General features: G+C 39.6%; 1 protein-coding gene and 1 pseudogene across 1 annotated transcript in view; both read left to right on the top strand.

Annotated features, from left to right (window-relative positions):
• Positions 1 to 12,786, top strand: part of hectd2 (HECT domain containing 2) — a 34,075-nt gene that overhangs the window by 6,276 nt on the left and 15,013 nt on the right. The window contains exons 3-16 of the mRNA XM_088351445.1: positions 1,797 to 1,935; positions 2,017 to 2,119; positions 3,565 to 3,654; positions 3,737 to 3,801; positions 4,527 to 4,572; positions 5,312 to 5,421; positions 6,781 to 6,929; positions 7,673 to 7,796; positions 9,375 to 9,471; positions 10,303 to 10,410; positions 10,561 to 10,693; positions 10,795 to 10,886; positions 11,427 to 11,491; positions 11,576 to 11,669. Of these exons, the coding sequence (XP_088207571.1) occupies positions 1,797 to 1,935; positions 2,017 to 2,119; positions 3,565 to 3,654; positions 3,737 to 3,801; positions 4,527 to 4,572; positions 5,312 to 5,421; positions 6,781 to 6,929; positions 7,673 to 7,796; positions 9,375 to 9,471; positions 10,303 to 10,410; positions 10,561 to 10,693; positions 10,795 to 10,886; positions 11,427 to 11,491; positions 11,576 to 11,669 (1,415 nt within the window). The remainder of the gene's footprint in view (positions 1 to 1,796; positions 1,936 to 2,016; positions 2,120 to 3,564; positions 3,655 to 3,736; positions 3,802 to 4,526; positions 4,573 to 5,311; positions 5,422 to 6,780; positions 6,930 to 7,672; positions 7,797 to 9,374; positions 9,472 to 10,302; positions 10,411 to 10,560; positions 10,694 to 10,794; positions 10,887 to 11,426; positions 11,492 to 11,575; positions 11,670 to 12,786) is intronic.
• On the top strand, positions 4,666 to 4,797 carry LOC148353958 (U2 spliceosomal RNA; annotated as a pseudogene).

Genomic DNA, 12,786 nt, shown 5'->3' with positions numbered 1-12,786 from the left:
GCTTTAAAATCGAGCGATCTATTATTCAAATGACCATGATTCAGTTGTGCCAAGCCTTTGTAGTAATCGCCACAAGATGTCGCCATTCGGCCGTGTTGTGTCCAGTTCCGCATCACTTAGATAATGTTGACAGGCGAGATCAGTGAAGAAACATTATAGCCCGAGCAACAGCCCTGCTTCTGTTTACGTTCCCTATGTTGGCCTGGAGAAGGATGGCACCACCAAGACACACCAGAGGAAATGATGCCCCTATGACGCTAGTGGCTAAGGGATCCTACCAACGAACGCTGTCTGTGCCGCTTCATAAGTGGGTTGGCCACCCATGGCGTTCCGTGGCCCTTTGAATATCTTTTGGGATATCAAAGGTGGCATAAAAATTGCCAAAAAAGTCGTAATTCAGACTCAGCATCAAATTCATAAGTTCCCAGCGACTGTATGCATTATTAGCTAAGCATGTGTCCAGAAGAGACAGCAAAATAGACGAGAGCAGCAATAAATCGAAAAGTAGCTACAGAGCCGTTAGCTGCTGCACTCATGCGCGCAGACATCTTGGCTTACTATGCGCTGCTCTTTTTGAACAAAAGCATCTTTACATAGGTAATCTTCCATTTAAAAAAAGTTCATGCAACGAGAAAAAAATAATGGATGGCTTGACATACTGTTAGTTTGCTCCTACTGTCACAAATTGTATTGTTTGAGGATCAGGTGTATGCCAAATCAGAATTTTTGGTCTCAATATTGCCCTCTGCCATGAGGCAAGAGAATCGTGTGCCTCTCTCTGCATCTGCTCTGCACTGTAATATGTTACATATTAATTGTATTATTAATAATGTGCGATTTTTCAAAAGAAAATCCAAAAACTTAAATGTAACTATTTAATATATTTCAATTTTATGTTTAAATGATGGCAGGTGAGGCACAGCCTCACATACCTCCCCTACTGTATATCACTGATTGCTCGAATCTTTCCAGTACCTTGAAAAAATAAGAAAATCAGTGACGGTCAAAATAACTTTTTTTGGGGTTGAATTTGATGACTAAAATAAAATCGCGATCTGCTGCTAGCAGATGGGTGGTAGTAAAGCGCTTGTCTTGGGATCAAGAGGTCGCAGGTTCAATTCCCGGCTCCTCCGTGTTATATGTCGAAGTGTTCTTAGGCAAGACACTGAATCCCTAATGCCCCCGATAGCAGGTAGTTGCCTTGCATGGCTGACACTGCTATCGGTGTGTGAGTGTGTGTGTGGATGGGTAAGTGTGAAGCACATTGTAAAGCGTTTTACATTGACTTGAAAAGTGCTATATAAATGCATTTACATTTACTTTCTATATGCTCTTTAAAATTTGTAATAGATCTCAGAACAAGTATCTGTCGTGCTTTTATTTTAATTGCTAACTGTCTCACTGGAAGTTCTGTTTCGACCTCCTAGGAAGAACTTTCCCGGTTTCCATCCATCTACTATCCATCCTGCTTTTTCTCACTTTATTTTCTTCCTTAAAATTAATTCTGATTCTTCACAAGAAGTGCTTTGACATTTTTTTCAAAGCACCAGATTGTCTCCAGTGCCAAGTTCCCAAATCATTCCTGATGACGTTTGCCTTTTTCCCCTTCTCGTGCACCTGCATAATTACCATAGTAACACCCAAACAAAGAGGTCGATTCTAAACCAGACTGCTTGCTGGCGTGCGTGTATTCGATGCAATGAAAGTTAAGCCCATTTATATTTATGAGGTAAATTGGTTTGATTGGGATTGAAGAAGTGATTTTTTTTTTTTCAACGGACTGTCGTGCACACCAGTGTGCGAACTTCCCCCGATCGGCAGACTGGCCCGTCTGAAAGAGCGAGCGTCCGTGGACACGCTGCCGCCGGAGGTGAAAGCGCCATTCCCGCGTGAGCCGGTCATTCCTCTGCGCAGCAAGACTACCAAAGACTTCCTGTGAGCTTCATACACGCCACATGCCTGTACAGTACATGTTGTGTGTATCATGCCTGTAGCGTGTGCTTGTGCGATCCTCAGCGAGGACGTGGAGCAGGCAGCACTGACGGGCGACTGGCATGAAGTCCGAGACTTCTACCTGACCACCTTTGAGTCCTTCATCGAACTTAATGCTGCCTTCAAGGTAAGACACGCTCTCTTGACGCTGGCCTGTACCGTGCAGAGGTAAGATTGGGCCTTAAAAAAATCCAGCCCGAGCCCGACCAATCAATTTGATTTGCAGAACCGAACCTGAAGCAAACCCAAAATTTCATTTTTAATTTGTGAGGACTCGGGGAGGATGAAGGGTAATCACATAATATGAGGCAAACAACAATGAATAGACATTTACCATATTATCCGAACTATTTCAAATCGGCCCAAAATTTGAAAGTGCGCCTTTTAATCCAGTGCACCTTTTGAACTGCAGAATAGGGCAGAAAAGATTGGAAATGCATATAGTATTTATCGGTAGCGTTACAATACAAAGTTTTACGGCATAGTTCCGTATTTGAGCAACGATTGTGCAATTAAACAAATGGATTATCATTACTGACGTTAATTGCAAAAGATTGCGTGCAACGGGAGTCAAACCAGATTAGTAGCGGTGAGATGGCCAACGCTTTGCCACTAGACCACCAGTGGTGCAAATGACATACGACAAGGCATTAGACCTTATCTCATTATCACACTATTTTAATTCAAAGTGCCAGGAACACTGATTTGCATAGTCCATTCTAATGGGTTAAACAGTCGCTCCACTTTTTCACCAATGAATGTTATTGAATGGAGAAAACAAAGTCTTTTAACAAAGTACTATACAAGGTGTTTTTGTACACATATATATTAAACCGAGAGTTTATTGATGCACGGATGAAGAAGTTAAGACTGTTTAACCTATCAGAATGCACTATGCAAAACATGGTTGTGTCCTTATGAGTAAAATTAGTGTGCGAATGGGATTTTGGTCAGCGGCACATTATTGGATTAGATGTACTTGTACGTACAGAAGCTCTTACTGTGGTATTAATTCTACGCTCCTTACAGTACGGTGCGCCATATGTATGAAAACTATTTGTCAAAAGACTGTTTTGGGGGATTCACCCTTCAATCTGGGATGCTATGTAGTGCAGAAAATACAGTACATCTTTTATATTCCTGTATCTGCAGAGGTTACATTAAGAAAGTTTACCAGAAAAATTTGTGTCCGTCTGTCATTTTGACCCGTTGAAAATTGGGCCAGCAGCAGTATGTCCTTAAGAATCTAGCAGGGCACTCAAAGAGAAGCAGAGAGGAGTTCTTTGAACTGACATTGCGAGAGTTTAGTACAGTATGTGTTGTTTTGAAAATATATTAATTTCATTCATTAAGTTTTTCGGTAACATCACGCTCACGCTACTAGCTCTGACAGTGACAGATCATCACGCAATCATCCAAACATTTATGTACGATAGAAGAGAAGACAGAGCCGACCCAAACATAACAATTGAAATTTTAGGCCCCAAAAAAATTTGGGTCGGGCTCAAACTCAGGCTTAAGATTGAACCCCTGCCGCCGTGAGTTCAGCTTGTTGTTGCACCTTCTCCACAGCGGGAGGCCAACGCCTCCTTCGACACCATCGAAGACTCGGGAGTCAACGCCAAGTTCGTCAACGCTGTTTATGACGCTCTGCTCCAAACGGTCAGTCGCCGCCGCCGCACAAACAATTACGAACCCATTTCCCGTCCAACCTGTGCGCGTGTATCCGTGTGGATGTGTGCAGCCTCAGGACATTCAGAAGTCTGTTTTGAAAGGGATCATCAACAGCCTTCTGACAGAGTGGAAGGGGTGAGAGCGCCTACATCACTTTCTGCTACACAACACATCATATTTCTCTACATTGCCCCCCTTGGCCTAGCTAGCTCATGACAATCCAGCAAAAAAATATATAAATTATTTTTTGTTATCATTTTTTTCTAAATGTTGTTATTGTTTGGTCTATCAGCTTAATTATCTGGATGAAACACACACAAGAGACAAGCAATTCAGCTCATGGGAAGATGCGATTTCCTATTCCCCTTCTGACCAGATCCTCAACAGCTCCCCTTTTATAATACATACAGTTCTGTCAGAGGAGTTGGGGGAGGGATCATCAACACACTTCAAAGGGACAGAGATGTAAACAAGGGGAACATCAAATAGGAATCACACCAATATGACAATGGAACTTGATGAGCTTGAGTTGATTATAAGCAAGGAAAATAACTTACTTAACTGAAATATCGCTGTGATGTTCAATATTTGTAGCAAATGCAAAGTATATTTGAGTTTGAACATTTTTTATCGACACTTTTAACAGCAATTAAACATATTCACAATTTCATTATACCATTTTGTAACAATATGAGGTTTGAACAATTTTTGTCGACACTTTTAACAGCAATTAAACGCATTCACAATTTCATTATATCATATTCTAACAATATGAGGTTTGAACAATTTATATCGACACTTTTAACAGCAGTTAACCAATCCAATCAGTTGTCAATGGTTGTGTGTGCTTCTTATTTCAGACCTCGGACTAAAGATGACCTGCGAGCGTACTTCATTTTGGTTCAGGTGAGACAATGAAGACGAACTTCTTTTGTCTCAAGTCTGACTTGCCAATGCGGATCTAGAAATGTGTACTATCTAATGTAGGTGTCACATTTGACCCCAATCTGTGTACTTTCTATGAAGTCACTATCTTTGATTTTTGCATTTCGGAGATGGAATATGAGCTTGCTCTGTCCACTCCACGCATCGGCCCGGTATTGCAGTACCTCCGGGAACGGTGCATTTGCAATGATCGCAGCAAGGCTTTAGGGCTAGGACCTTAGCTTGGCCTTTTGGCTGAGAGTAAGTGTCCCGGCTCCTAGGCTTTGTAGCGTATTATGAACTGACCGATAACGGATAATGGATAATGAATAACGAAGATAGATCAATAACCCTTAAAAACCCCAAAACCCCATGTGTAGTTTGTATAGCCGAGGAGCATTTGCAGTGCTACCAAATATTACAAATCTCCCCCAGTTTACTCCCCCGGTTCGCCAGTTGTTGATTGGTCCTGAGTTATTTATGGTGCATGTGTCCCATTTGCTGGACAATTGCAGTAACAGCAGGTTTAGTGTCTTTGTCTAAGATTTACTTTCGACTTAAAATTGGCACTCCTTTATGTTGCTACAAAAATCTTGAAATTCTCTCAATCCATTCTAAAGTATGATTTTTTTGTGTTTGGCAGCTCTGCATTTGTCATCCTTTGGACATTGATTGTGCCCACCTTGTTTTTAAAAAACTCCTTATGTGGTTGTCTTGTCAGAACCCTCAGTATTCCAGCACCGGCACCTACGTGATTTTCGCTCACCTCTTAAGGCAGATTGCTGCCTTGTCAGAAGCTGACCATCATTTCCTGGTGCACTGGCTAAAAAAGTAAGAGCTTGCCCAAGATTAAATACACACACACATTTTATATATAATATATATATTATATTCTGGATGAAGATGCTTACAGTATTTTGATGAAGTGCATTTCTGGTCAGTGGGTTTCGAGTTAGTAGTGTTTGCTAAAAGTTGTCCGGAAAACAAATACTTGGCAAAAATACATTCTTAGCACATTGGTAGAAAATGTTGCCAATTTGCTAAATTTTAAATACATATTTAACATTTTTTAATCAATGTTTGTGTTGTTTCTCTAAATAAAAAGACATATCCCTAAAATAAGATGAATTGTCCTATTTAGCAGAAGCCATATATTTTTTCTCATTTTAAGAAATATTTTGCCTCAGATTTTTTGCTAAAAAACAAGTTATAGACTCTTAAAACTACAATAACACTAAAAAAGCAATATTTTCTGCCATTGAGGTAAGATATTAATGCCTTGTATACTCTAATACGCTTTTATTCCATATTGTAAAACATAAGTTCTTAGCCAATGGAATGCTCATGACAGGTTTCCATTAAAATGTAAGTATGAACGTCAACCAGCCTCATGCTATCCAATACACTGGGACATCAAAGTGCGCTGTAACGTAAAATATCGTATTTATGGTTATTCTTTACCCAATAACTTCAGTGTGCCGCTCTGTCCAATGTCGACTCAGTTTGTTTCTTTTCTTTTGCTCCGTTCAAAAAAATGATGTTAATTTTGCATATTTTATAGCATAATTAAAAATAATACAATACATAATGTCAAGTCATGTTTATTCGTATAGCCCTTAATCACAAGAAGTCTCAAAGGGCTGCACAGACTATTGTAAACTACAGACTATTATTACACCATCCCCTGATCTAAAACCTAGATGAAGGCAAGGAAAAACTCAAAAACCTCATCATGAGGAAAATAAAGAAATTTAGAGAAGGGACCGCACATGAGGTTATCCCCCTTCCAGGATGACCAGGCTGCAAAGGATGTTGCAATAACAAATAATAAACAGATATTTTCAACATTAAATATAGGTTATGCATATGCTATAGAATAGAAGTGAGTTTTAAGCCTAAATTTAAACATGTCCATTGAGTTTGCTCACCAGGGTAGCATTAAACTCATTCATGAGTGAGTCAATAGAGCCTTTATATGAAGGAATAAATAAAACTTGTATAACGAAATTTTTCGTGTTTAAAGGTGCTCCTATTAAGAAGTACCACTGTAAGTTGTAGTATGCCAAAAGGAAATGCAGGATAAAATATCTTAAATCAAGAAAAATGGTGCATAAAATGAGCCCAATTTTCTTCTAGACTGGTTGGAACAGGGAGCATGTGGACGTGGCGCTAACTGTGCTTGTGTTTCAGGTTGTCGGGCCGGCGGTTCCGTCAGCTGGCAGAGCGCCTCCTACAGTTCATCTCCACCCGTCTTTTTCCCGCCGAGCCCGATGAATTCCCGCCCGCACCGAAGTGCTCCTGGTGGATCCCGTCGGCCACCAAAGTGCTCTCCCTCCTAAGTGAGTGTGCATGCGTTGGATTCCAGGTAAAATCGGGCCTAAAAAAATCTAACCTTAGCCTTAGACCAACCAAATAACTTGATTTGAGGGCCTTAGCTTGAAGCAAACCAGAATTTTCACTTTTTTTGTGTGAGGACTCGGTAGGAGGAAAGATGATTTGGGCTGAATCACACCCTCCAATGAATTTCGGGTTGGGTTTGAACTCGGGTTTAAGATTTTACCTCTATCTTGGATGTCATTTAGCACAGGGATGCTTTCATGTGTCTTCACTTCGCTTTATTGTCCTGAATTTTATCAATTGACTTCACATTTTAGGAGATTTGTCAATAAGTGAATGTGTTTTTTAGTAATTAAAACACAAATTACAAGACATTAAACCAAAAATGTACGCTTGAAATTCTATTGCAACCAAAAAACACCAAAGCTGTTATAAAATTAATTGACCTTTATTTTGATCTTTGCTTGTATGGAACAGTGTCCAAATTTCAGTTCCTATACAGCAAGAATAAAATCTCTCCTTTGGCAGAAAATGTGCTCTTGTATATTTTGAAAAAAATGTATTAAGCCCTCTTTGAAATCAAAGTGTGTCCTGTTGAAAGGCTAAACATTATCAGGACAGGTATCTTCTCAAATATAGAATGGACGAGAATTAACACACAAATCAATTAGTTGTGAAATAAGACAAAGGGATATTTTTGCTGAAGTAAAGGAAAACCTATTGTGTGATTGCTTGCGGTGTTCAGATGCGGCCAATAGCGTGTCATCTCCCGCCATTATGCCCTTTACCGACTTCTACAACATCACGCTGGAGCACATCGACTTCATGGAGGAGTACAGAACCTGGCAGAACTACGGCAACTCCAGCAGGTCAGTCGCTCGTAGACCTTATGGCTTAGACATCAGAATCGGGCCCCTTTTGGGTTGCAGGTAGCCTCGCTTAGCAATGCAAATACCGTATATGCCTGCATATATTAACAATTATAAAATGCAATACTGAATTCAGGGTGTTGACTTATATGCATATAAAACTAAATTAACCAGACAGGCTTAGCCACCCAATGGGCCACGGCTGTGAGTGTCCTCATGCTGTTCAGTGAATTGCTGCCATCCTGATTATGTATGAGAGGGACCACATCTCATTTCATTGTTATTTTGGGTGTTTCATTGCCTTTTTTGTCACTGAAAATGGGTCTTAAGAGAGTTAGTGATAAGGAAAAGGGAAAACTATTACAATAAAGTAGATGATTGCAAAATACAAAAATGGTGTACGAGTGTCTGCCATCAAGGTTTTTTTTTAAGGATACAGTAAATTGTTTAGATTTGTTTTATTTTGATCTTTTTTATGTATATTTATCTTTATTACCCACACATTTGAATATTTATTGATGTTCATGTACACATTTTATTCATATTTTTGTATTCATTTACGTATATGGCCATTTTAAAGTAGTTTTAGGAGGATGGCTTATATGAGAAATAAGTCATGTCATATTTATTTGTATAGCCCTTAATTACAAGAAGTCTCAGGGGCTGCACAGACTATGACGGACTACAGACTATTATTGCATCCCACTGTTCTAAAATCTACATGAGAGCAAGGAAGAACCAAAAACCTCACTATGAGGAAACCTTGAGAAAGAACTGCACATGCTTATCTGTTAGTATGTACGGTACTATAATGACCAAAGTTCGTGTAAGTTAAAATCACCATACAAAGACCTGTTGCCTACGTATATTTGTTGTCTTTATCTTTTTTATAAGAACTCAGTTTTAGCTGATCTATTAAATTTCTCATAGCATCATTGCCTTTCTTTTGGTTTGGTTTTTGTGTATGTGTCTGCATGTGCATGCACTTGTGCTTTTCATTTTATAAATTCATGGATTTTTGGCCATTTCCGCATACTTCCCACTCCCCTAAGACTCGTGTAGTTGTCAGGAAACCAAAAGAAGTGAAACGCAGATGCAGCAGTTTGGAAAGACAAGACTACACCCCCTTAAACTCAGAATTCTCAAAAGGTAAAAAAAAAAAAAAAAAGAATAGACAGAAAATGTAGGGTGGCTCACTCACAGACAGATTTGTTTTATCGTGTCTTATCGTGTTGGCAGGAAATTGTAATTAAGTGTAATTTTCCTCGCTTCACATTTTTAAAAAGTTATTTTTTTATATAATTAATATCAGCAACAATTATATCTTATAAAAAATAAATTATTTTGCTCATTTTAATTGTTTTTATATTTATTTTATTCAAATTTTTTAATCTAGGTTGAAAATGTTTTTTGAAAAAAGCTAAATTATCCTCTTTGAGCTTAATGAGACAAATTTGCTTTTAAGAACATGTTTTGTTATTTGTTTCAAGAAACACAAAAAAATAAACTTAAAATGAGCATTTTTTTCTGCCAATGGAGTAATAATGTATTTCTGTTTTTGTTTTTTGTTTCCTTCAGGTTCTCTTTTTGCCAGTTTCCCTTCATCCTGTCCACTGGCGTCAAGAAAGCCATCATCCAGAAGGACTCTGAGCAGCAGATGATCAGACAGGCCAGGGTGAATGCTCATTCTCCCTGTCTTCCTTGTCCTCTTTGTCAGAATCCTCCTTGTTTTCTTTGTCCCACTCATCCTTTTTGTCCTCCTCATCTTCAGTGTTGTCCTTCTTCTCCTTGTCCTCCCTGTCCTTATTGTTCTCTTAGCTGACCCCTCCCCTTCATTCCCTTTTCTCTTCTTTGTCACCCTCTATTCTTCGTCTTCCTTGTCTTCTTTGTCCCCACAGTCCTTTTTTGTCCTCCACATCTTTTTTGTACCCTTCTCTTTATTTTCCTGGGCTTTAAAGCTTATTTTCCTTTCTGTCCTCCTCATCTTCCTTGTCCTCCTTATTCTCATCTTCTTTGTCCGCCCTTACCCTGTGTCCTCCTTGTTTTCCCCGTACTCCTTTTCCTTTATTTCCTTTTCTTCTTTGTCCACCCCTGCTCCTATTCGTCCACGTCCTCCTTGTCTTCTCTGTCGTCCCTGTTCTCCTCATCTTCTTTTTCTTCCCACTTCCCTGTTACGTCCTTGTCTTCCTTTTCTTTTTTGTCCTTTCTGTCTTCTTCTTCACTGCACCCCTGCTCTTCTTCCTCCTTGTCTTCTTATTCCTCCTTGTCCTCTTTGTCCTCCCGGTATGCCTCTTCTTCTTTGTCCCCCCCGTCCCTCTTGTCTTCTTCATTCTCTTTGTCTGCCTACTAATCTTCTTCCTTGTCTTGGTCCTCCTTGTTCTTGTCAACCCCTACTTCCTGTACTTCCTGTCTACTTTTTCCTCCCTTCCATTTTCATTTTCCCTGTCCTAGTTTTTTCGTAGTGTGGAAATTTTTAAAGCATATCTGGTGTGTGCGTTTGCCACAGCAAAGCCTGGTGAACAAAGTATCTCGACGGCAGCGCGTAGACATGAACCTTCTCTTCCTCAACATCAAAGTGCGACGGGCACAACTCCTGGCTGACTCACTGGATGAGGTCAGTGTTTTTTTGGGGGTTACGGCTGGTTGTGACACGTGGCAGAACTTCTGGTTTCTTTGGCTTTTGGTAGCAACGGTCAAGGGGAATGAGCGCTAAACTGTGGTTGAGTTTTGTTCTTCGAGCTCATGAATTTATGTGTGTATCCAGCTGAGCAGGAAACGCTGCGACCTGAAGAAGAAACTACGTGTGACATTCTTAGGGGAGGCGGGCTTGGACATGGGCGGCCTGACAAAGGAGTGGTTCCTGCTGCTGGTCCGGCGAATCTTCCACGATGACTATGGTGAGCTCAGCCACTTGTCTGAGCTTTCAAAGGGACACATTTTTCTCATTGGCAGTGGTGTGGACAAGATTGATAAATGTGTGTTTGTGTGTCCACGTCAGGTATGTTCACCTACATGAAGGAGTCTCGCTGTCATTGGTTCAGCAGCTGGAAGTGCGACAACAACTACTCTGAGTTCCAACTCATTGGCACTGTACCCTTTACACACTGTATAATTTAGCCGCTTCTGCTTTCACTGTCTCCTTCTCTTTACATATGTATAATATACTGTGTATATTATACAAACACACACACACGAACATTGCGCAACACACAGCTCACCATCTGGTAGCTGTCAAAGGTTACATAACCTAATAGCTAGGCTCTCTTTGCCAGCTTTCCCACTGTGTGTTTCTTGTCGTATATAATCGTGTGTGTGTCTGCTGGTGGAAAAAATGAAGCCATTGTGGGAAACATGTACGTGTTCCTCTTCAGCTAGAAACTGATTGATTTTGGTTAGGTTTGCCTGGTCACCCGGGTGACAGCAGCGCTGGTATCACCGTGGCTACATGTAAATCATGATAAAAGGACACAAGGGAAAGAGGGTTTTCTTTTTTTGTGGGAGTAATGAATTTGCGAGTGGACGTGTTTCATGTTTATTCAACGGGATGATGTCACTTGTGTGGCCATGAATACAGTAGAAAGTGAATACTTGCAGTCATTATTGTATATGTGTTATCCTTAACGTGTCCAGCTGATGGGGTTGGCAGTTTACAACAGCATCGCTCTGGACATCCACTTCCCACTATACTGTTATAGGTGCGTACCTGGATGAATCAGATCCACATTCAGCCCTATTTTTTTTTCCCAATTGGTGACGTGAGTTTCTGTGTCTCCGAGCAGGAAATTGTTGACTCCGCCTGTTGCTCCATGTGACCCGGATGCCTTGGTCGGCATGGCAACAGCCACTTTGGACGACCTGCAACAGATCATGCCGGTGTGTTACATGCACCAAAAATCCACACACCCCAATGTTCATAGCTTTGTGGTTTTAGGATTTATGAAGCCCCTGTTTATATGGATGGTGGGTGTTATTTTGCCATCTCCTGGCCACTGAAAATGAACATGACTCAGCAGTTGCTCTTCTATTCCCTCCCGGCACCACATGACTGACTCATGGAGCCAAGTAACCTCTAGTGCAGTGTTTTTCAACATTATTTGAGCCAAGGCACTTTTTTTCAGTCAAAAAATATCAAGGGACACCATCCGTCGAAAATGTCTAAAAATTATTTTCCGGCACCAATTTTACGTTTTTTGTGTGTTTTTTTTGTTTGTTTTTTTTAAGCTTAAATGTTCATGTTGGGTCAACAAACTATTTCTTCTCCTTTGTGGTCCCCATGGCTCTGGAGGTACTACAGGTTATCCATTTTGGTTAATAATGTTGGTGTTATTTTGGATTTACTATATTTTTAACCAATTTTATTCAGTTTTTACTATTTTTTTCTAAACTTATCTTTTGAAAATGATGAAAGTAACTCTTAAAGTCAGCATAGATTATCTACCATTGGAACAAAAAATGTGTAAGTGGGTTCTAACTTTTTCAGTTTATTTTAGTGAAATAAAAAAGTCAGCAAAATTGTAAGAAAACATTTTTATTTTTTATGATTTATGTTATTGTTTTCGCAGTGCAATTTTAAACAGCATCCTCAAAAAACAAGTTATTTAATATATTTGTATATAATAACCTTAGTGTATAGAAAGAATAGACAATGGCAATCTGCTGATCTTAAATGGATGATTGTACAGTTAATAAGCTGTTCAGTCGTAAAATTACAATAGAAAAGTATTCTTTATCAGTGATAACAATTTAGTGAACATTGTTTGCAATGAGATTAGATGTGCTGCTTCAAAATAAACACGTAATAAAGACTGAAAAGAGAAAAATGAGATAGGCAAAATATTTACAAGATATTGCTTGGAGACTGGCCTAAGTTGTCAGTGTAATTTATTTTCCTAATAATAGTCCAATGGAAAACAAATCATCCTAACAATATTGCAATTAAAAGTAGTGCAGCTACATTTAGCAACAAACCCATTTTTTTAAAAGATATATA

The sequence above is a fragment of the Urocampus carinirostris genome, chromosome 13 (genome assembly GCF_059441175.1).
Source record: "Urocampus carinirostris isolate Australia breed hairy pipefish chromosome 13, RoL_Ucar_1.0, whole genome shotgun sequence".
NCBI classification, from domain to species: Eukaryota; Metazoa; Chordata; class Actinopteri; order Syngnathiformes; family Syngnathidae; genus Urocampus; species Urocampus carinirostris.
The sequence above is the reverse complement of the archived record's forward strand: the minus strand, read 5'-3'. Positions and strand labels throughout refer to the sequence as shown.